The sequence below is a fragment of the Dipodomys ordii genome, unplaced genomic scaffold (genome assembly GCF_000151885.1).
Source record: "Dipodomys ordii isolate 6190 unplaced genomic scaffold, Dord_2.0 Scaffold62, whole genome shotgun sequence".
In the NCBI taxonomy this organism is placed as follows: Eukaryota; Metazoa; Chordata; class Mammalia; order Rodentia; family Heteromyidae; genus Dipodomys; species Dipodomys ordii.
In genome coordinates, this window is record NW_012267278.1 from 4,404,013 (window position 1) to 4,427,046 (window position 23,034).

Here is a 23,034-nt window from a genome sequence, read left to right on the forward strand (position 1 = left end):
TGATCTTTAGGGGGTGGTTTGGGGCTGAGGTTTTTGTTGTTGCTTTTTTTTCTTCTTCCTCCAGAATAATGAATCTGTTTCTGAGTATAAGCTCAACAGGCATCACACAGAATGCAAAGATTTCTTGTAAAAATGTCAATTGCAATAAAGAGAACGTGGAACCAAGCCTGGCAGCCTAGGGGCTGTTACAAGATGAAGTCAGAGCCTCAGCTTGTGTCTACATGACACCAAACATCTAGTTAAAAAGTGAAAAAACTCAAGCAGCTACCCAGATGTTTTGTCTGCTTGATGCCAAGCATCCTGATGTTTTCCACTCTCCAGATGTTTGGCATCAGGCAGACCAATAATCCAAGTCTGGAAACATCTAGGTGTTTGGTATCTTGTAGACACACAGCCTTGAACAGTAAAGGGAAAGCCAGGAGCTTGGACATCGTTTTTCCTGTCTGTTAGGAGAAGCTGTGAATCTCTTAAGTCTGTGAATGCAAGTGAAGCTATTCAATTAAAAAGTGAAAGGAAGCCAAGTGCCTGTGATTCATGCCTCTGATCCTAGTTACTCCTGAGGCTGAGGTCTAAGGATCCTACTTCAAAGTTAAGCCAGGCAGGAAAGTCCAGGAGACCTGTTGTCACCATTTAACTACCAAAAAGCTAGAAGTGGTGCTATGGCTCAAGTGGTAGAGCACCAGCCTTATGCAAGAAAGCTAAGGGATAGTGCCCAAGTGCTGGGTTCAATCCCCAGTACTGGCACCAAAAATAAACAAAAAAGAATAACTGATACCAAACAAACGAAAAGGGAAAATGCAACAAAGCCTGCAGCAGTTCAGATCACTTGGAAATCTCTTACTCTGGCAACTGACCTCTCATATTGTCTTTTTCTTAAATCCTTGGGAAGGACAGTAAAAGCTCTAGTCTAAAGCAAGCCAAAGTGTGGATGTTATCTTATATTGCTATTAGCCGTTACTTATTAAATGAGACTCTGCTTCTAGAAAGTGAGCCTGAACTTCCAGAGTGACTTAGAACTTATTCTGTGCTCTCGTGACCCATCAGGTCCTACAGAATTTGTTTAACCTTCACATTGACCTAATTCTGGAGCAGGCTCCTAAGTGCGAATATCAACAAAGACAGAAGTAGCCTCTACGAAAATAGAGAAAGTGGGCTTTTCAAGACCTATTTTGCTCACTTTGTTGTTGTTGGCCATGGGGCTTGAATTCAAGGCCTGTGTGCTGTCCCTGATCTCTTTTTGCTCAAGGCTAGCACTCTACCACTTTGAGCCACAGGCCTCCTTCCAGATTTCTGGTGATTAATTAGAGATAAGAGTCTCATGGACGCTTTTGTGCAGGCTGGCTCTGAACAGTGATCCTCAAATCTCAGCCTCTTTAGTAGCTAGGATTAAAGGAGAGAGCCACCAGTGCCCGGTTTTGTTCACATTTTAAAACCTCCTATTTTACCCTGTTCCCTTTAATTTTGTCTCATAGTCTGTGCCTAAATCTCCTCTTTTTCTTCTCCCAACAAGCCTGAGAGGATAGGGGAGTTCCCATGGACAGCATGTGCAGGGGAATGTAAAAACACCACCAACCACAACATAAAAGGCACAATAAGAGCAACGTAATAAAAGGATGAAACAGGGCAGTCATGAGGCAGAGAAGAGAGTTTGAACATCTGCACTTTTTCTTATTTATAACCATGTCAGGAAAACAGGAAAAACTTGTGTGCAAAAACCTCAAGCGGAATTTTTTTTTTCTTTCTGTTCCCATTTTGCTAGTAGATTCCACTAGGAAGAAAGTGATCATTTCGATTGTCTTCTATAGGCTTGCGATATACAATTCATCATTGTCTCCTGCATCCTATGATTGTGAGTTAGCTGTTATTACTCATTGTGATGTGGGGGAATTCCTCCCCTCACCACATCTGGACTTTTGCCTTCCAGCCAAGGGTAGAAGTAAAGCCTGTCGGACTCTTTAGCATTTCTGAATTTGGTGCATTCTTTTCTCCTTTAGGATGAATCCTTGTTGTTTGTTTCATTGTGGTTGTTTGTTACTAAGTTGAGTTGAGCTTTTTTAAGTTTATTGGGACAATGGCGATAGCAATGAGAACAGCAACTCCTATTAGTCCATCAATATAGTCACTGTTAAATCAATCAGGAGATTAGCAATAGCTAATAGACACATCATTTGGTCTCCTTAAAGGAGACAGACATCTGTTTTCCTTGGCAGCCGTCTGTTTCCAGGCCCTTACTCGATACCATGTGCGTGCCTAACTCCTGTTCACAGCAATGGCTTTTATCCTTGAAGTTTGGTAGTATAGTTAATTGATGCCTTTATCTTTTCATGAGAGATGCCAGCTCACATCAAAACAACAAAAAAGGAGGGAAAAAAATGAAAACACACTACAAAGGCTTGGCTTTATATCTGGTGGAAATAGAGAACCTCAAAGCCGGACTCAGTATTAGAGAAAAATAAAGATTGCTTTCATCCACATTGCTGAAAAATTTGCCTGTATCCTCTAATTTTTCCTGCCATCATTGAGAATCCAATGAGTGTTTGGCTCTCAACATTAAAAAAAAATCTGATTTTTTTTGCCTTTGAAAAATACAACTGTCAATCAAAATAGAAGAGAAGGGGCAAGATGTATATCATGGATGAAAAGGGGTAGTGACCAGACAGCTGGAAAGAAATAGTTTACTTTGTGCTGGAAGGGATCTCTGCCTTGTTCAGAAAACAGTACAAAGCGTGTATTTTTATAAACTTTGGAATTGGCTATGAGATTTGTTTGCTTGTTTGTTGTATTGCTCTGTAAACTTGAATAGCTGCATCTGGAGAAAAGAATAGGGATCTTACTCTCTACAGAAAATCTAATTCTTCAGTAGGTCAAAAATTCCACTTATGTTCATAGGAAGTGTATAGTTTATTTATACAATGCAATCTGACGCATTAAAATTATGATTTCAAAAAGTATTTATTGAGTCTGGAAACAGTATGTTAACAGCAGGAATAGTTCCAGACAGAAAGCCAAATGATCAAGGTTGGGGTTCAGTTTTGCTGGGAAGATTAAGTATGGGAAAAGTTGAAATGAAAGTAAAAGACAATACACAATGAAAGTCCTAAATGGTCATTTATAAGATAAAATCTAAAGGGGAAGATAAAGCTTTACATTTCTAGGACGTGGTGGGGGGTAAGCAATGCTTTGGGGGAGCATGGCCTCTTAATTATTTTCATTATTACTCATTAGCATTCTCATTCTCATTATTGCTACATAGTCTTAAAATCCCTTCCTGATACATTTCCTAGGAGATCAGGAAAACAAGCAACAAAACTCATCCATTTCACTAGTGGCTTTAATTTTGTCTTTGTTCAAATCCAACTAGTCACTAGTTTATTTTACTAGTTTAAGTTCCTTCTCTTATTAATTATTGCAAATATATAAAAAGTACAGAATAATAATAAACAGTGACATATACATAGCTTTGTCGCATCTTAATATTTTGCCCTATTTCTTTCCTTTAATTTTTTTGTAAGAAAAAAAATCCACATTCAGCTAAATGTCCCTCCTTAGAGCCTCCATGAATTCCACCATAGAGATAACCACTGAATTTGGTGTTTCCCACACATGTCCCTAACTTGAATATTACATGTTCATGTTCATAATCATACAGTGCATGTTTCCCTATTTATTTTACAAATATTATACTTGTAACTCTTTTTACTTTTTAACACTTATTGTTATAATTACACAATTTTCATTTTCCCTAGCCATTATGTTTTTGAGCTTAATGTAGCTATTTAATATAATGATATATACGAATAGTCCTCCATTTATTCCTTCCTCAGATGTTTCATGGTAAGCAAAACCTCCATGTTCTTGATGAAATCTTTCTGTGCACATGCATTAGAGTTTCTCTAGGGGAAAAAAATACCTGAACCATGGAATAGGTGCATAATTTGCTTTCCCAGCTATTGCTATTCACAAGAGCTGTACTGACCCAACACCCAGAGACATAGATGAGAATCCTCTCCACATACTATGCTTGCGATGGCAGTGCACGTGTGGGGAAAAAATATATTACTGCTTACTAACTCAAAATGCAATAACTCACCACAATATCACTGCAAATGAATGCATAGTTGTTCCATTATTGAGATACAGAATCTCCAACTCTTAACAAACCTCCTTCCTGGGGAAGGGTTGCCCGATAGCCAGATCTTCCCTAGATTGTTCAGGGTGTTCTTCCAAATCACGATCCAATGTTTTGTAGTGAGGGCCTCAGGCACTACTTGGCCTGGCCTAGCCTAGCCTGCCCGAGTGCAGACCAAAGGCCAGGAGGGGCGTATGCAGATGCGTGGATGTCTGTTTCTATTTCAGCAGACTATGCTCTATGAAGAGAGCATCTTCTTTCCTCTGAGTACCACAATCCCCGAGTTCCCACGCAGGAAGTCGTGGCCTAGTCCCCAGGGCTTTGCCCATCTCCACGGACACCCTGGCCCTGGTAGGGTTGAGTCAGCCTCGGTTTCCCAGCTGGTGAAAGCGGGGTCCCACCTCATTCTCTGGCTTGGTGACTGTGGGACATTGGCCCATCGACATTCCAGTGATGGCTGGAGATGTCACCTTAACAGCTCAGACGTTTCTTAAGCTGTATCTGTGACGGTGCCTGCATAAGCCTGGGGCACAGGGGCAGTTTTGGTAGTGTTATGTAAGATAAATTCCATGAGACAAATACAAAACTAACTGAAGCGTCCAGAAAGAGCTTGACAAGTTGGTGTGGGACTGGATGAGACTTGTGCTGCCCCAGGACTTAAAGCTTAGGGAAGGTGCCAAGACTCCGCCCCTGTAGGCAACAGGATTTTTGAGGCCTCTTTACCCCCCATACCAGAAGCCAGTTCTTCAGTATTACCCACTCTTCTCTCCATAATGTCACTCCACAGCCTGCCTTGACCCTCCCCTCCCACCTCCCCCATGCAGTTCCATGGTGTGGTCCAGTCCCACTCTCCCCCCACCCCCCACCGTCTCTGCAGCGCTTTGCTCTGGTCACAAGGTGCCTGTTGGGGGTTCTAGAAGGAACTTGGAATGTTTGATGTTGTCTTCTGAGGCTCAGCCTGACTCTGGCAACCGCCAGAGCAGTCTTGGCACCACGGCGGAGCCTAAAGCGGTTCCTCCGCCGTACCTTGGGCTGATCTTGAAAGAAATCTTCAAGATAGTGAAAGCGAGACCTGAAGAGCCCAGGTCAGGCCCACATCCCTTCAGTTGTCTATGGGGACTCTTGGTATGTGCAGCTGTTGTGGGACTTTTGTCCATTCCGTTACTTTTGTGGGTAAGCTTTCAATCAGTCAGAGGTTGGATTTATCTGAAAGGAGACAAAAAACCGGCCCTAAAATGTTGGAGACTTACTGAAGAAAAATGTCAACTACCTGGCAAAGATAGCCGTGTTCAAGAAGAACATGAAGGCTTAGAGTTATCCTTCAAGGATGCCAGTTTTGACAAAGACTCAACAGAGGTACAGAGTTTGGCAGCAACCTGTGAATTGCTGACTAGATCCAAATCTAAAGTTGAGGAGGAAATACTCTTTCTAGAAAAGACTCTAGAAGAAGAGAAATGTAAACATTCTGAACAAGATACCTTGCTGACAGAGCTTTTGAAAAGAGAACAGGGTCTAGAAGACGTTTCAAAATTCCTCAACTCCCAAGTAGTTGAGGCCCAAACCACCTTCCACATGCTTCAAATCAACCGTACACAACTTAAGGACTCGGTCACAGATACTTTGAACAAAAATTCCCAACTTGAGGAAAGTCTGAAACAGCTTGCACAAGAAGTTGAAGTATGGAAACAACAAGTAAGTGAACTTACTAAAGAGAAAATAGCAGCTGAAAATTCCAAAGGCCATGCAGAGCAAGTTCTAATGGATAAAGAAAATGCTATCCGCTCCCTTACTGAAAGCTTGCAAAAAATGAAAGATTGGGATGTTCTACTAGAGGAGGATAGGTCGAATGATGGGGACTTGACATTGAAAACTGAAGCAGAAAGTGATGCTTGCTTAGATCAGCACAAAGGACCTTTGAAGAAACTGGTATATGCTGTTAATTTAAGTGCTTCCTTACAAGCCTTAGAAAGGGAAAGAGAGCAAATTTATACCCAGTTGTCTAAAGGACATAAAACAAACGCAAACCTGACTGAGCATATTAAGTATCTCCAGATTGAAAAGTTATCTTTCCAGTCCCTAATTGAACATTTTGAAAGGGAGAATCCAAAGCTTCGGCAGAGATTTAAAACACTGGCTGAAAAGTATCAAGAGAGAGGAACAAGCCTTTACAGGAGATTAATAGTTAAGGAAAATGATCGGCTACAGGTAGAGGAGAAACTGTCCAAAGTGGAAAAAAGGATAAGGTATATATCTGAAGACCGGAGCACCTATATAAAGCTAGCTGGAGAGCTTGAACTAAAAATTAAGAAAACCATTCATTATTACCAAAGGCAGGTTATTTCCTTTGAGAAAAAAGTTTGTGCCACGTTCTTGGCAGCTGAAACTGCTGAAAAAAATCTCAGATATTTTAGAAAAGTAAATGCACGTAAGAGACAAAAATTAGCTGAAATGAAGCTTCAGTATGAACTTTTATTTCCCTAATGGTCTGTTAGCAATAGGGTCAACCTAGTCAAAATAGACCTTATTCTAATTCTGCTAAGTAGAAGAACTCAGAAGTTTGCATATGCCTTCTTTGGATAAAGTGCATGTGACAGTGTCATCACAAATAGAATCAAATAAAAAAGATACCAAAGGTGGCCTTGTTAATTCTAATGTGTCTGATTTATTGCTACCTGTTGAAAGCAGAGCAGTACCTCTACTTTTGATCCTCTTATCTGAGGTCATTGTTCCCAATGTACTGAAGGAATAAAGTGCATAGGATGGGCGTCTCCTTGCCCCACCTAAGAAACATATGTGGACATTCCCCAGATTATTTCCCACTAAGGGAGTTTTAGGAATGGCCACGTCCTTCACTCAGTGAGAAGTGGCTTTGTACCTACCAATGGATTCTCGTCATTCAGATCTGCCAAGAGCTGGATTCCCAGATCTGCTCTTCTCAACAGATCCCAAGAGAAAGTTGATGAGAAAGGGGCCTCTTTGTCCCCTCACCTAGTCAAGGATACATGAAAGGACCTTCTCCAGAACATTGTCCACTTAGGGGCATGGATGCCCCCCTCCTCCACCTTTTCCAGTAAGAAATGTTTGTTCACCAATGGATTTTCTTCACTCGGTTTCATGAAAAGTGGATTTCCAGATCCACTGTTCCCAATTGATCCAAAGAAACAATTCGTGAGGAAAGGGCTTTATTGCCCTCCACCTCCTCTGGGAAATATAAATGGACCTGCTACAGATTGTTTTCCAACAAGGGGGTTCCAATGTCCTCCCCTTATTTCCCATTGCCAGAAAGAAGTGTGTATTCAAATTAGATGCTACTGAACTTTGTGAACCTGACACTTGACCATCCTTTTGGTCTCTTTTCAATGTAATTTTGACTTACATCTCATTTTCAGTTCATATGTCTGTTATTATTCACGTGGTTATACTTTGCCTCAAATGGAAGCTTAAAGGAAATATAACTCTATGGAGAGTAGCAAATTGATTATCTAAATACAAATCTTAGTATTTCCATTTAATTTTATTTTGATAGTATATTTTTCTTCCAATTTATTTTAGTCTAGATCATATATCTTTCAACATTATGTATGATTACATAAACAACTGGAGTTTTATATATGTAATATTGAAGTGAGGCTATTCTAAACCTCAAAGGCTATACCTTTTTACCAAGAGATGTATTCACTGTAGTCGAAAACAACTATGAAAGTAACATCTTGCTTAATCAGATAGGTTTTAATTGACGTAAATTGCTTGGCATTAGTAAAATACAAAAGCTAATTTTCCATTTAAAAATATGCTGAGTAAGATACATCAGGTAAGCCAGCTACCTATGTCTCACTCCTTTAATCCTAGCTACTTAGGAAGCTTAGATCTGAGGGCTGAGGTTCTGGCAGAGAGATCTGTGATTTGTTTCCCGTTAGCCAAAAAGCCAAAACTTGGAAGCATGGCTCAAATATTAGAGTGCCAGTCCATGAGCAAAAAGCAAAACAAAGCCAAGTAAGCATGAGTTCCTGAGTTCAAGCCCCACTAGTGGCACAAAAAAATATTTTTTAAAAAACATACATGAAGGTCACCAAGAGGACTCAGAAAACAAAGTTGTGATGTAGGCCCAGTTGCGAGGTCTAAGAAGCAAAGCAGAAACCCAGCAGGAGTGAAGAGGCTGAAAGGGACTTTCTACCAACCAAAGCACTAGGCTATGAACACTGTCTCCTGCCCGTAGGCAGGGCAGAATCTGATAGGAGCAGGGAGGTAGAAAGGGGTATATGTGTCCCACCACCTGTCCCATCTGCAGAGACAGAAAATTCTAGTGGCTGAAAACAGAAATAACAGAATAAGCAAGAGTAAAGACGGACTAACCCAAGCAAGAGCCAGGCAGAGCTGTGGGAGAAATGATTTTACATTGAGAAATCTAGATGATGATGATATGGGGTACAAAGCAGAGCACATGCTGATGAAGAATGATAGAAAAGGGAAAGTTAAGCCAAATTATGGAGAATCTCAATTTCCAAATCAAAATTTAAAAAATTTTTTTCTTTATCAGGAAATAGATCTTGAATACTACCTTACTATTTTGTTTCCTTTAAGTAGGGAAGTTATAGAGTCATTATAGACACTAGTACTTCCTTAGGACAGGAGTCTTTTCTGTTTTACTCAGGGCTGTGTCTCCAACTTAGAACAATTACCAGCACACAGTCAAGAGGCAGGAGAGTGGAGGAGGTGGGCTGCCAATGGTTGAATCTCATCTTTAACATGGTGGCATTTTCACAGTGAAGAGTCTAAAGGTTCAAAGCTAGTCTAGGCAGAGAGATCTGTGAAAATTTAATCCCAAATTGGGTTTTAGAAATTTGCTTTGTTGCCAGCAGAAGGGGCAGAGAAACTGCCAGGAGAATTACTCATTGCTATGTGTTTCAGAAGGAAACTGGGGTACAAGAGAGATGGAAGTAAAAACTGACCCTGAGCTTTACAATCCAGGACAGCAAATGATACCATTACAGAGAGGGGGAGCTAGAGTAAGGTGCTGGTTTGGGGTGATGCTGGAAATTTCAGGGAGATACTTTAGGTACATGATGAGCTGAATTCAGTAGTGATGTTTAGAAAGTGGTTAAAAATGAACTGTAGAGGCTAGGAAGAAAAACAAATTGTTTGCATACATGCAGGAAAATCATTTTCAGAAACAGATTGCGAGAATTGAGAATGTCAGCCATGGAGCAAGACTATAACAAGACCTAATTTATCACTTCATTATTCAGCCATCTTTGAAACTAAGTATATTCAGCTGCTTTAGACTAAAAACCTCTACCTACTCAGTCATGAATACCAAATGCTGTGGACTCTAGGCAGCTTCCTTAGGAGGCAGTAGTACCCAATGGTTGAGAGTACGATGACAATACTAGGCACTGGTAGTTTACACCACTAATCTTAGCCACTCAGGAGCCTGACAACTGAGGATCATGGTTCAAAGACAGTCCAGGCAGGAAAGTCTGTGAAACTCTTATCTCCAGTTGTCCACCAAAAAGCCAGAAGTAAACAGAAAGTGTGGCCCAAGTGATAGAGTACCAGCCTTAAGCAAAAAGCTCAGGAACAGAATTCAGACTCTAAGTTCAAGCCTTAATACTGGTGCACACACACACACACACACACACACACACACACACACACACACAGTATGCCCATAGGTGAGACAATTCAAACCTTAACCTTCAACTCCTGATCCTGTTACCCGCAGATGGGCACAATAATATCACCTACCTCCAAAACATGCCTTTGAAGGCCAATGAATTTATGAGAGTAAGGCATAGAACACTGTGCCTGGTACATAGTAAATGTTCACAGTAAAAACTTTGTGAGAAGGACTGGAATATGGATTCTTGTTTCCATTTATACGTAGAGCTTCCTTACCTGAGTGTGTCTTAATCCCCAGAAAAACTGTGTACTATGTTCAACAACAACAACAAAAAGTAAATCCCTACCCATGTTCATTCTACCAAAGGAGACCACTCCTTAGATGTAGAATAAAAAATACACACTTTAGGCAGATTGCCACTATAGCAAGTCTAGCAACTCAGGTGCACTAAATTCTCACAATTGAAAAAGCCCTGGGAGAATTTCAGTGCTATTGTTTCAGAGACTTCCTTTCACTCTGCTTTGAATTTGTCCCTGGTCCAATTTTAGACCATAAATTATGAGCCCTTAAAAAAAAAGAGTTCATTCACTATCCAGAAAAGAAAACATGAGTCTCTGAACTGTTCATCAATGATCAGTTCACTGACTTGGCCAGTCTGCACATTTTAACTTCATAAATTCACCCATAGGTTGTTGTTTAGAGTTGTGTATTTGGGTTGTTGCTGTTGTTTTGATTTTTCCTTTGTTTGATTAACTTATTAAGAGCCTGGATGCTTTTTGACTCAAGGTCGGCACTCTACCACACACGAACCACAGCTATACTTCCAGCTTTTTGCTGGTTAATTAGAGATAAAAATCTCTGGGACATTTCTTCCTAAACTGGCTTTCAAACTGTGATCCTCTGATCTCAGCCTCCTGAGGATCACAGGTGTGAGCCACCAGCATCCAGCCTGTAATTTTTTTTTAAATAAGATGACTTGTTTGAAATGAGTCCATCTTTCTGCTTGGTAGGCAGACTGTCACTGGTAATGTCACAAAGTTATTGGAATTACCATTCTTCATTACCTTTAAAACCTGAATCCTCACATTAGCAGTTCTTATAAGGATAATCTCCCAGTAAACATCAATAGACTTAGGGTCCCCAGTCAATCTGTAACTGAAAACTAAAAGTATAGCTGGAAATCCTAATAATGAAACCTGCAGGATTAGAGAGCTACCAGGACAGAAAACAAAAAAGATAAGGGCTGCTAAGGAGTGCCCTCTTGGCGGTCATTGGGTCTTTAATGATTTTCTTTATGTGTAGGTGGATCTTCACTTTAGCTATCCAAGACAATCTTGGCTCTGGATTATTTTCCATCCACTTCCAAGATAATACCACAAAGTTATCATCAACAGAGCTATTCTAACCAGCACTTTTTTTTTTTTTTTTTTGCTTAGGAGTCTTCCCCAAAGTAATAGAGAGTTCATGTTATCATATCTGAAAGTCATGTGCTACCACAAGGGAAGATAACAAGACTGCCCTAGGGAAGCAGGGGTCCTGGTGAATACGAACTTTGTCCCAGACAAGGTCCCTTTTGCTCCAAGGGGCTAAGCTGCTTAAGAGGCAGCAAGAAGTATCAGAGCTGAGTGGGACAGAATGAAGCAAGTAAAGGAGTTCTGTCATTGGCTCAAAAATGCCCAGATCCATCTGGGTCCCTGAGCTGGAATCTGGATGATTTCATCTTGTTTTGCCGGTGAATCACATAGTGGCCTTGAGCAGATCACAGGTTCCCCTGTGTATCCTGCCTGTCTCTCCTTGGAGATGAAGCCTTTCCATTCACCCAAGCGTAGAATGTGGAAATTTATCAGGAAGGCCAAATCTTCATGTTGGTCACACTAACAGTGTTGGGCTACTTTCTACAAATCTTAGAACATCTCTACTCACCCTACCCCTGCTCCCACAAGGACATACACATCCAGACTTTGCATATGGCCACACAGAGGTTCTGGATGCAGAACGAAATAGTAAACTGATGCCTCACCCCTCTAATCCTAGCTATTCAGGAGGCTGAGATCTAAGGATCACAGTTTAAAGAAGCCTATGCAGGAAAATTACAAGAGACTTGTCTCCAATTAACCATTAAAAAGTCAGAGGTGGAGCCATGGCTCAAGGGGTAAGGCACCATCCTTGAGCAAAAAAAAGTTAATGGGCAGAATGCGTAGGCCCTGAGTTCAACCCCTAATACCAGCACAAAAAAGAAAGGGGCGGGGAGAAAGGAAACAAGAAAGGAGGAAGGGAGGAAGGGAGGATGGAGGGAAGGGAGATATGGTAGAAAGGAAGAGAAGGAAGGAGGGAAAGAAATAGTAAAATACTGGCCCAAGAATCTACAGGACACACTTTCTGGATCTGCTAACATAAACTGTTGGCATTCACCTCATCTCACCTCATCTCTGGCTATAAGCCTGTGTGCTAGGGGCCAAAACCACATGAAAACCATGCCTTCAGCAGCAATTCCTTCTACGCATCCTTTAGCAATCTCAGAAGTCAGAGGGCATGTCCACTGTAACTTCTAAAGGCCAAATCAGCTGAACACTCCAGGAAGACTCTCAAGCCCTAGGAGAGATCCCCAGCATGACAGGGCAAAGTGACTCTTTTGTAAGAGCTTATGCAATTAGAATCTGTTCTCACCCACCCACCTGAAATCATGAAAGTGTAGCAATGATTTAAAGGTTTGTAGACATTTGTAGAATTGGAAACTTACCTGTTTTCACATTTTATTCAATACAAAAGAGCTTTATGGCTGTGAATTAATAAATTAGTAAATGAGACTTTAGTGGCTCATACCTATAATTCTAGCTACTCAAGAGAATCATAGTTCAAAGACAGACCAGAGTGGAAAGTCTGGACTCTACTTAGCCACTGAAAAGTTGGAAGTACAGGTGTCATTGATGTGGTAAAACACTAGCTTTGAGTGGAAAAAAAAATCAAACAAAAGCACAAGGCTCTGAGTTCAAGTTCCAGTTTGAGTTCACACATGCATGTGTGAGTACACGCACACACGCATGCACACACACACACACACGTGCACACACACACACACACACACACACACACACACAAAGAAATGAGGGCCTAGGAAACATTCACCTTTGCAACTGTACCTTTTACAAGAGCAGAAAGAATATTTCAGTAGCAGTTCCAAGGTCATGACTGCCAGAACTCATACCCATCTTTGGTGCCTGTCTGTGGCCCAGCTCAGATTTCTAACAAGTATCAGGACATACACATGCTACACTGAAATCCATCTAACTTTCCATATCCCCAGCCCTGAGACAGAGGGGGCTGTCCCTGATTGGTCATGTTTCTACTCTGTAAGAATCTGAACAAACTAGCACTAGAGATAAGCCCAAAGGACTCACTGGGTCAGCCTCAGAGCAGCCCAAGCCCAAGTGTCCTCTGGCATTTTTGTTTATTAGAATCTGAGAGTCCTACAGAAAATTCTCTCTGGTAAACTCCTTGTATCTGATCTCCTTTTTAAAATGAAAATCAGGAAATAAAACTATTCAGTGATGTATAAAACTTATTAGAAAGTATGTATCTTTGTAGTACTTACACAATGTAAAATGCATTGTATATTATATATTATAATGATATTATATAGTTATAATATATTACATATAATATAGTTATAATATTATAGTTTATATCTCTTTTCATGTGATTTAAATAATCCTTAAGTTTTCTGCTAACATTATTCTGTATCTGATTTTTTTCCTTCCTATCAGCCATGTGGGTTGGTTTGTGTTTTTTCATCCATCTTAGAATGTATATTTTATCTTGGACCTCACCTACCTTATCTTTACACCTTGTGATTTGAGAATATGTGTTTTCCTGCCATTTCTCATCTGATCATTATAGAAGTAGAAAACAGAGTCCTTCAAATCTCCCCAAGTGAAACATTAGTTTTATTTATTTATTTTATTTATTTATTTTTATTTATTTATTTACTATAGCACTGCCTCCAAAACCAATAGAGAAAAAGTGTGTTATTCCTCATATGCCCAAATGTGCTGATATTCACTGAAACTCCCTTTTTGCACACTAGTCCTGTAGGTACATCTTAATGTGAATTTGGCAGCCATTTGTTCAACCTCATTGTGAAGGAGCTTGCAAGGAGGACTCTATCTTAGTCTTTAAAAGGTAGACATCCTACAGTCACTGAGGGAGTGGTCAGATGCTATGAGAGGTATCTCAGAACAGCTACATACTATCTTGCTGCATAACCCAGGTATTTTAGTATGTAATTAAGAAAGAGCTCTTGATCACTTATCACACAGCCCCACAGTAGATCTTTGATGGTGCTAGCTGAGTCTGCCTGTGGATAGTCTGTCTTTTTACAATCACTGGTATAAATATATCTAGGTCTGACTTAGCCAGTGCAATTTATCAAAGCCTAAGATCACAAGAATTTAGTGCGATGCTCTTTTTCATTTCGTTTCGTTTGGTTTTTGATTTGAGTTGTTGTTGTTTTGGTGCTGGGCATTAAACCCAAGGCTTTGTACATGCTAAGCACAGCCAGTATGATGCTCTTATTTGGCTTTGTTTTTGATTCAAGTATCAAGCAACACTTTACTTCATAAAATAGAATAAGTGTTCCAAGCAGAGGAATTTGGTTTTATAGACAGAAGAAAACAGAAACAGACAAAATAAAATAAAAAACACTTTCAGATTGGTCATCTCAAAGTTGTTTCCTTATAGGGTGAGGATGGAGAAGCAAAAAAAAAATTAACGGCTAAAATCAGCTTTTAGATGATCATTTTTGTGAAAGAATTAAGGCAGAGAAAACTTTATTATCATGCCAATTGAACCTGTCTTGTTTGGAAAATTTAGCTGTTATCTCTCTCGTTCTGATTTCCTGAGATGTCAGGTGAACTATTTCAGTTTTGAGATGCAGAATATGAGCCTGAGTGACTCCATTTGGACTTTTAACCTAGTCCATTGAGACCGCACTTCAGGAGCTGAATCCCAAAGCATAGCTCATAAGTTTTATTTAACACTGTCCTCATCATGATTTAATTTCAAGAGCACTTGAAAGATAGACTGTTACTTCCTCAAGGACCTCCATGGATGGTCTAAATGACACAGACTCTTTCCTTCACCTTAGGATTTCTTCCTTTCTTGTGATACAAATCCCCCTGGGGTGACACTAACATCTAGAGCAATTCCTAGTGCAAGTAAAGCTATCTGACTCTCTGTGGAGAGCTGAGTTAGCTCCAGGAACAAGAGTGCCCAAAAGGCTTCAAAACAGAGACAACTTAACTCGTGAAGACCAAGAGGACTATGTGCCTCAGAAACAACAGAAAGAGAAAAGAACTGCCAAAGAACAAAACAAGACAGTTACATCTGGTAGCAGATCCCTTCCTCTCTTAAGACTTAAGTGTTTCTCTTTTGGATTCTTGTTTTGGGCCTTCATAAGATCCGGGTGCCTTCAACACATTCCAATTAGCTATTGATTTAGGCCTACCTCTCCCATGTTAAGAAAAAGCATGGAGCCCCAGGTTGTAAAACACTTATAAACAAAAGAGCTTGGAGTAAAGTTTCAAAACAAGCTTTTGTGACCACTTATAAATGGTCAGCATGGCAAAAGTGAAAGCAAACAGGACAGAGAAGAGAATGGAGGCCCCAGTTCAGGCCCTGGATGCCTGTCCACTACCAGGGACACATTTGTGTCTGAATGATCCGTCTCATCAGTGGGGTTTATGGGAAAAGAAATGATTGGAGTGCCTCCTTGTAGAGCCTGAGGACTTGGGCAAGATCACTGATGTGTCATATGTGGTCCTCCCAGAATCCACTCCAACATAGCTAAGAGAATGTAAAGGCCAGGCAAATTCTGCTTGTGTCCAGGAAAACCCAGCGTGGTGGGCTTATTGTTGTCATTCTGGCCATTCTTTTTCAGTCAACATCTTTCATTGCTGCTTAATGTTTTCGTGAGACAAAGGAGCCAGCTGAGACTCCCACAAAGAAGAATGCAGGGAAAGGGGAGAGAATACCTTGAGCAAGAATAGCTTGGAAGGAGCCAAAAGTGGAAAAGGAAGTCTAATTCTGTCCTAGACCCGGGGAAAAAAGTTTTTTGAGAAATGTAAACAAATCAGGAAATCCTGGCACTTACTCCAGTTCCGATGTGGGGAGACGTTTAGGTCCTTTCCCGAGGAGTAAGCTGCTGTTTGTGAATGAAATCCAGATAAAAGTATTCATTGAGCTCTGCCAGCCCTGAAGTTTCCAGCTTTTCTGTTGCCCATGGCATGGCTTAAACCTTTAAAATAATAATAATAATAATAAAACATATGCATGTTATTAACTCTCCATATTCAAATGGAAATTCAATGCTATCATAAATCTCTCTTTTCTAATGTAAATTCCTTTCTCCAGCATGAAGCTGCAGGAAAGCCATTGTATCTGAGTAATCTGAACTTGAAAGAGAATTTTTGTTAAACCAGTTATGATAGGGGAAACATGTTTTTCACTGAGTCGAAAGATTAAAGTTGGTTGTAAAAAGGGGTGGGGGACCAAGGGAGAATTATTGGTTGCTCAACTAATGATTAGATACAGAACTTCAAGGACAAATTAAGAGGCACAAAAGCAGAGAGTCATACAGATAAGTGAAAACAGTTCCAATGATATTAAATAAAAGATGGATGGCTTATCTTGGGATGAAATCTTTCTTCCCATCTCCATCTCCAGCTGAACAAACCCCTCCACTCCTTGATGTGCTCCCAAGAAGATTCCCTAGTGCTGAAAATCATATTGGCAGGTTGGAGTTTCTATAGCTTCCCTTCTTGACACCAGAACCTCCTCTCTCTGTCTCTGTCTCTCTGTCTCTGTCTCTCTGTCTCCCTCTCTCTGTCTCTCTGTCTCTGTCTCTCTTTCTCTCTCACTCTGTCTCTCTCTCTCTTTGGATTTTCTGTGTCTTGGTGTCTGTCTAATGAGGCTTTTCACAAAAAGAAGAATGTGGACCTGCAGTGAGAAAAAGTGCTAAACACGGACACAAAACCTTTTTCTTTTTGAAAATATGTTGTAAATTATGACACATAATTTTCATCAAATATAACATGTCCCTCATTTCAAGCCAACTCAACTAAGTTCTTTAGATTTGTCACTCCTTACCCTGCCACCCCCTTCCTTGGCATGCTCACAAGGATCCCCAAGATCCCCTTATCTCAAAGGTCATTATTTCGAGTGTAGACTTAGTCTTAAATGTGCAACAATAAGAAGATATCTATGGGCTAGGAGAGAAGTGTTAACTCAGTGGTAGAACATGTGCTTAGCATGTGTGAGGTCTTGGGTTCAATTCTCTGCAATACATACCATGCACGTGTGCATGCATACACACACACACACACACACACACACACACACACACAACATACCGTGTATCAGGAGCTACAGGAAACACATGCGAAGGACTTCCTCAAACCATAATACCAGCTGAGCCTCACCAATGTGAGACAAGTTACTCCTGAAGGTCTGAGGTCCAGAATTTGCCTCTCCCAAAGGCTTCTGGCCCTGACCTTCTTAACTAGTGTGCTTGTATGGAAACTTCCAGAGAGGAGCAGGGTCAAGGCTTCAAATCTGAAAACAAACACTTTCTCATCTGGCTTTGAGGAAATGCACAAGGTTACAGAGAAAAACTATCCCTTTTTATATATGCAAAGAATCGACTCTGCCTTAGAAGAAGAGCATTTGTGATCAAAAGAAATAGTAAAATTGAAAATAAAAATATTATATATATATATCAGGACAGAGCTTGACTCATACAGGAATCCTGTGAAGAATTTGAATCCATATGCACATGCCTGCCCTTCATATATTACTAATTTTTAGGACTGAAATATTATACTTTAGAATCATCTTAGTAAAAAAATAATACCAGACCCAATCTTCCTATCGGCTTACAGCCTCATCACCTCCCACGGGACCAATTTCTCCCTGATCTCTAATGTTCAACATTCAAGATAGAAGATTTAATGTGTTTTGTGGATTGTTCCAAGATGTATGACACTTACAGAGATGTTCATAAAATCTGAGGCTGTGCAAGGCTTTGGGCATCTGTCTCATTGTTATCAGCACCATAAAAATCATCACCCTTTCTAGATGGACACCCTTTCTACATAATATAACCCAGAGTAAAAAATAAAGTTGCCTCTGAGTGACTATTTGAAGGAGGCTTTGTTGTTTTCGTGTGTAAAAAAAATCTTAGATTTAGGGAAGGGAAGAGAGAAAAAAAAGAAAAAGAAAACAACTCAAACTATATATGTTTGAGAATTTGAAAGGAAGTTTGTGAAACTGTTTCTAGAGCAATTCATTTCATGTCCAAAGGATGCTGCAGTTGAAGCCGCACGTAGGTCAACCTAGTGCTGTGAGTTAGCTTGCAAGGAGAGTGCAGTAGTCTTTGCAGTGTACACAGAGAAGGGAAGCAGGTGCTTCAACTCCTCGGCATCTGGTTTAAATGACCACAATACAGAGAGCACCTGCAGCCGGCATTTCAGCCAAGTCTGGCCTCCCATTGTATTCAACTGGACTTTCTGCCTTGAGCAAGAAAAAGGCATTGTTTATCAGATTTGCCAAAGGATCTCTGGGGAGGTGGAGAAAGACAGGATAAACAAACCTAAAACAAAATGCAAGTGTAAGCAAAGCACACGGGGGACCTTGATTATTTGTGACTATCCAAGGTACTCAACCTGACACAGAATGAGTAAGGCTGAGAGACCAGGCCAAATTTCACATGGAAGAAAAACAGTTTTTCTAACAAAGAACTCATGTTGGATAACCTTGTCCAAATGTGGGTTCTTAGGGGAAATAGGAAGCAAAGTCTCAAGTCTAGAAAGATTACTGAAGCAAACAACATTTATTATGGGTCTGTTTCATGCAGGATTTTAGGCTGGGGGACTTGGGAGATGTATGGCCACTCTTCTGTGCTAGAACATTTTTACAAAGAAGATGGACTTACTATTTGCCCACTAAATATTACGCCTATGTACTTTGTAATTTTGTTTTATAGTGACCGCAATTGAATTGACTTGGATCCAATCATGCCAAAAGCAATCATCTTGGTTTAGAATTTTCTAATCAAAGTAAATAAATCAAGGACAACTAATCCAACAGTATAATACAAACTCATCGCTGATGTATTGGACACAATAAAATCAACAAACTTATTCTTAGGGATTCGGAAAAAGATATCAGGCGTAGTGTCCTTGGCTAGTAAATAATTCCACGGGGCCCTTTAGTTTTGTTTTCTTTGTATAGAGCGCCAACTAGTGGAAGATTGGGAAACTGCACATAAGGAGAATGGAATGAAATAGATAATGGAGGGTCTTCCCGTTCTGAAAGTTCTGTTAGTTTTAGCATGTTGGACCAAGTCAAATGTGCCGAGGGAAGGGAAGGTATAAAAATTGGCTTCTTCTTAAATTCTTAACAGGGCAAAAGACAAACAGGTACCGATGAAAACGAGTACAACCTTTTACACGTGAAATGAGTCAACTGCACTTTTCAGCTAATTTGAGAAAGGAAAATATTTCTTGAGTCAAAACTGGTTTCCCCTTGAAGATCTTTTCAAAAGAAAGGAGGTGATAAGGTGTGACACAAAACTGCAGACACAGGAGGAAAAAAAAAAAGGCCTGGTTTCACAAATTAAATGAGAATGCAGTTAACAATATTGTCACCCCGGTGACATTCTTATCTGCTCTCAGATAAGAATGCTCTGTGTTGGAGTCAGTGAGAAAGAAGTTAAAAAACAGGTGGAGACCACCGAGTGATTGGTGGGACTAGGCTACCACCAGTGCTCCCTTGGGACATCTGGAGAAGATAACTCACCAGGTAAACTTTTCCTAAGGCTATTGAATCTTAGCAAGTTGTTTGGTTTTTAATTCTGCTTCCCTGTTTTATTCTCGCTGCATTTTAAGACATCTCATTCTTGCAGATTTGTTGAAGGAGTCTTGGTTCCCTTGCCAAAAAGTACCAATAAAAATACAGGAGGCCTGGAAAACTTACAAAAATGCAAGATGAATGCATCAATCAAAGTGTAGTCTGTGCAGCAGAGGTCTGTGGATAGGCTTCGGGGATTTCATGGAACTTCCTAACAAGATGTATAATTTCTATAAAGGGGTATATATGTATGTGTGTGTGTGCGCGCGTGCGTGTGCGCGTGCCTGCACGCGCACACTTTTTCTTCTGGATTCTACAGTTTTGATCAGATTGTCAAAGGGCACCATAATCTAAAAGTAAAACGTTTTATAAAGACTAAGGAGCACAGAAGTTTTCAGATTGACAAAAACAGTCTCATTTTAATGGATGCCCTTCAGAGTGATCTCAGACTTCATGAAACTGTTTTAGAAAAGCCAACGAACTATCCAGCCAAGTATGTCAGTACATCATGAATCAGATGACAGCCTTTTCATGTATTAAACTCTTCTGACAGAAAGTTGTAAGAACTTCTCCAAGCATTCTGCATAGGTGAAGGCATAGGTGGACAATGGACACTTGTCCTTGAGCAGTTCCTGAGATGATTAACTTCACATACCAGCTTTTTCTGAATACATTAGCCAAATAAGATGATTTATGCTCAAACATCTAAAAGCAGTAGTAATAATCATTTTTTCCAATAGATTACAGGACCAAAAAAAAATGTTTAACTTTAGGGCTGGAGGTCTTATTCAGTACTTTGAGTTATCAAATTTTAGGTCAGGAGAGATTTAAATACCATTTACTTAATGTTTGTAGAGGTTATTAAAAAAAAACTCTATAGCCCCTTGGTTTCATTTGAAAAAAGAGATTGTTTAAATACTACTTATTTGAAGATCATTAAGTCTGTAGAGTTCAAGGATAGCAGGGTGATAATGCTTCCCCCGGTGATACTAACTTCTTTTATGGCATCAACCGTTCCCATGGATTTTATTTAACAAATGGCTTAGTTGTGAAGAAAAGCTGTTAGATTAATCTGTCTGTCCTAGCCTTCACCTCCCAAGCAGGCAGTTAATCATGAAAGAACAGAGTGAGGGACACAGAAGAACATATAATCATCTCTAAGTAATTCCTTTGTCGGATGGCCTGTGGGCCAATATCGCTACCATTTTCCTTATGAGTTCTTGTTGCCTGTTCTTTGTATCCCCCTCAAATAGTCATGCCCATCTTAAAATTCATGAAAAATAAAATGGGCACACAATCTAGGAACTCATGCAAACCTTACCTGAGTATTTATGGAAGGAGGAGCTTTCTGATGATTCAGAGATTGTAAGGAATTTACATGACTGAAGTGTCTGTCTTTATCCGAACACCTAAGCAAAAAAGTCTTCAGGAAAACAGCTTTTCAGTAATTGAAGTCTGGCCTCTTGCTGTTTTTTGTATTTTGTTTTCTGTTTTGTTTTGTTTTTTTTAATTTTCACCCCCTTAACAGAGACTATTTTAAAAACCCTTTCAAATATTATAACCACAAACTGTTTAACTAGACAAAAATGAAAGTAGGCCACTGAGAGGTTTACTTCTAAACTAAAGCAAATGTCCTGAGCTAATCATTTTAACTCTTCGGAGGTATCAGGCTACTAAATGGTTACTTAGAAATTAAGAAGGAAGCACTTTCAAATATTACATCTAGATTTGTCTTTTTTTTTGGAGAGTTTACAGAACATACGGGATATTGGGGGGGGGTAATTGTTTTCTATCTCCCCTTCTCCCCTTAGAACCACGTTGCCCTTCCTGCCTGAACAGTGAAACCTCAGACTTGGACTTGGGCCAGCTGCCTCTCAGCACCACATCATTAGGAACTCTTGGAGGTGCTGTTTAAATGCGCATTTTCCAGCACTCCTTCACCAGACAGACAGGCAATGGTAAAGCAGTTGGGACATGTTTGACACATCCAATTTTAAAAAGGAAGAGAAAGGGGAAGATTTTTCAAAAATATGGGTATCAAAGTGAAAGTTAGTGAAAATGAAGCTATTCATCTGACAGACATGTCAGTCACATACACAGAATATCTTCTGGGAGGCAAGTGGGAAAAAAAACTGTATCCAACCTCTAAATAAAATTTTCTTTGCTTTCTGAAGAAGGGAAGCATAACAAAAATAATAGGGCCCATTTATTCCTCTTATATGCTAATGATGATTGACTCTTACAGACTTTGTCAAAGAGCAAACAAAGCATTAAAAATGAAAGGAAGAGGAGATGAGGGAAGAGGAAGAGAGACAGGAGCGAGAAAAGGAAGGAGGGGAGAAGGATGAAAGGAAAGGAGGAAGGAAGGAAGGAAGGGAGGAAGGAAGGAAGGAAGGGAGGGAGGGAGGAAGGGAGGGAGGGAGGAAGGAAGGAAGGAAGGAAAGGAAGGGAGGAAGGGAGGGAGGGAGGAAGGAAAGGGAGGGAGGAAGGGAGGAAAGGAGGGAGGGAGGGAAGGAGGGAGGGAGGGATTTGTTTTGGCCCCCTGTCTACACCTAGTTTTAAACAAATATGCTATTATTATCTGGTCCCTAGACTATATGTATTTAAGTTTTTATGGATGAGTTTTTTGCAGTATACTTTAGGAAGGATGCCAAATGTTAACTTGGCATCAATAATAAATATATATAATGTAGATGCTTTAAAGGAAGAAGTGAGATAAAAGACAGAGGGAGAAAATTATTGCATGTGTGGAGTTGTATTATTGTCATCATTAAAGTAGACTATAGTAAAAGTAAAGAGAGAAAAGAATGACACACACATGTATCCAATCACATTTATCTCAAAAATAGGCCAAATTTCCATTTAAAAGTCACAGCATTTATTATTCTGAACCCATCTGAAATTGTTTCTTCCTGAGGTTTTTTTTGATTAGGCCCATGTGACTTGAGTAGTTACAGACATTTATTTGTCTAATAAGTTTTTCATCATTAGGAGATTCATGGTATAATCATTCTTTATTCTCATAAAGACATAAACTTAATATTTCTCTACAACCGTATAAGTAAGTTCTATGTCTATTGTGATATCAAAAAGCCTTTAAAATGATTGAGAATCACTTAAATATGTTAAGCAAAAAATGGCACTATGAAGTGAGTGTTATATTTTTATAGGACAAATATATCTTTAAACAAAGTTTACAAAAAGAGTAAACAGTCATTAGAACGCAACTCTAGCCAGGAGTCAGTGGTTTATGCCTGTAATCCTAGCTCTTGATGAGGCTGAGACCTGAGGATCTTGGTTGGAAACCAGCATATGCAAACAAGTCTAGGAGACTCTTATCTCCAATTAATCAGCAAAAGTCAGCAAGAAGAGATGTAGTTTA

The 23,034-nt window shown here is 39.9% G+C and overlaps 1 protein-coding gene across 1 annotated transcript in view; it reads left to right on the plus strand.

Moving 5' to 3' along the window:
- The first annotated feature begins 4,957 nt into the window (after positions 1–4,957).
- Prep (prolyl endopeptidase) overlaps positions 4,958–23,034 on the plus strand; it is a 166,123-nt gene continuing 148,046 nt past the window's right edge. The window contains exons 1-2 of the mRNA XM_013022378.1: positions 4,958–6,554; positions 9,852–9,913. Of these exons, the coding sequence (XP_012877832.1) occupies positions 4,958–6,554; positions 9,852–9,913 (1,659 nt within the window). The remainder of the gene's footprint in view (positions 6,555–9,851; positions 9,914–23,034) is intronic.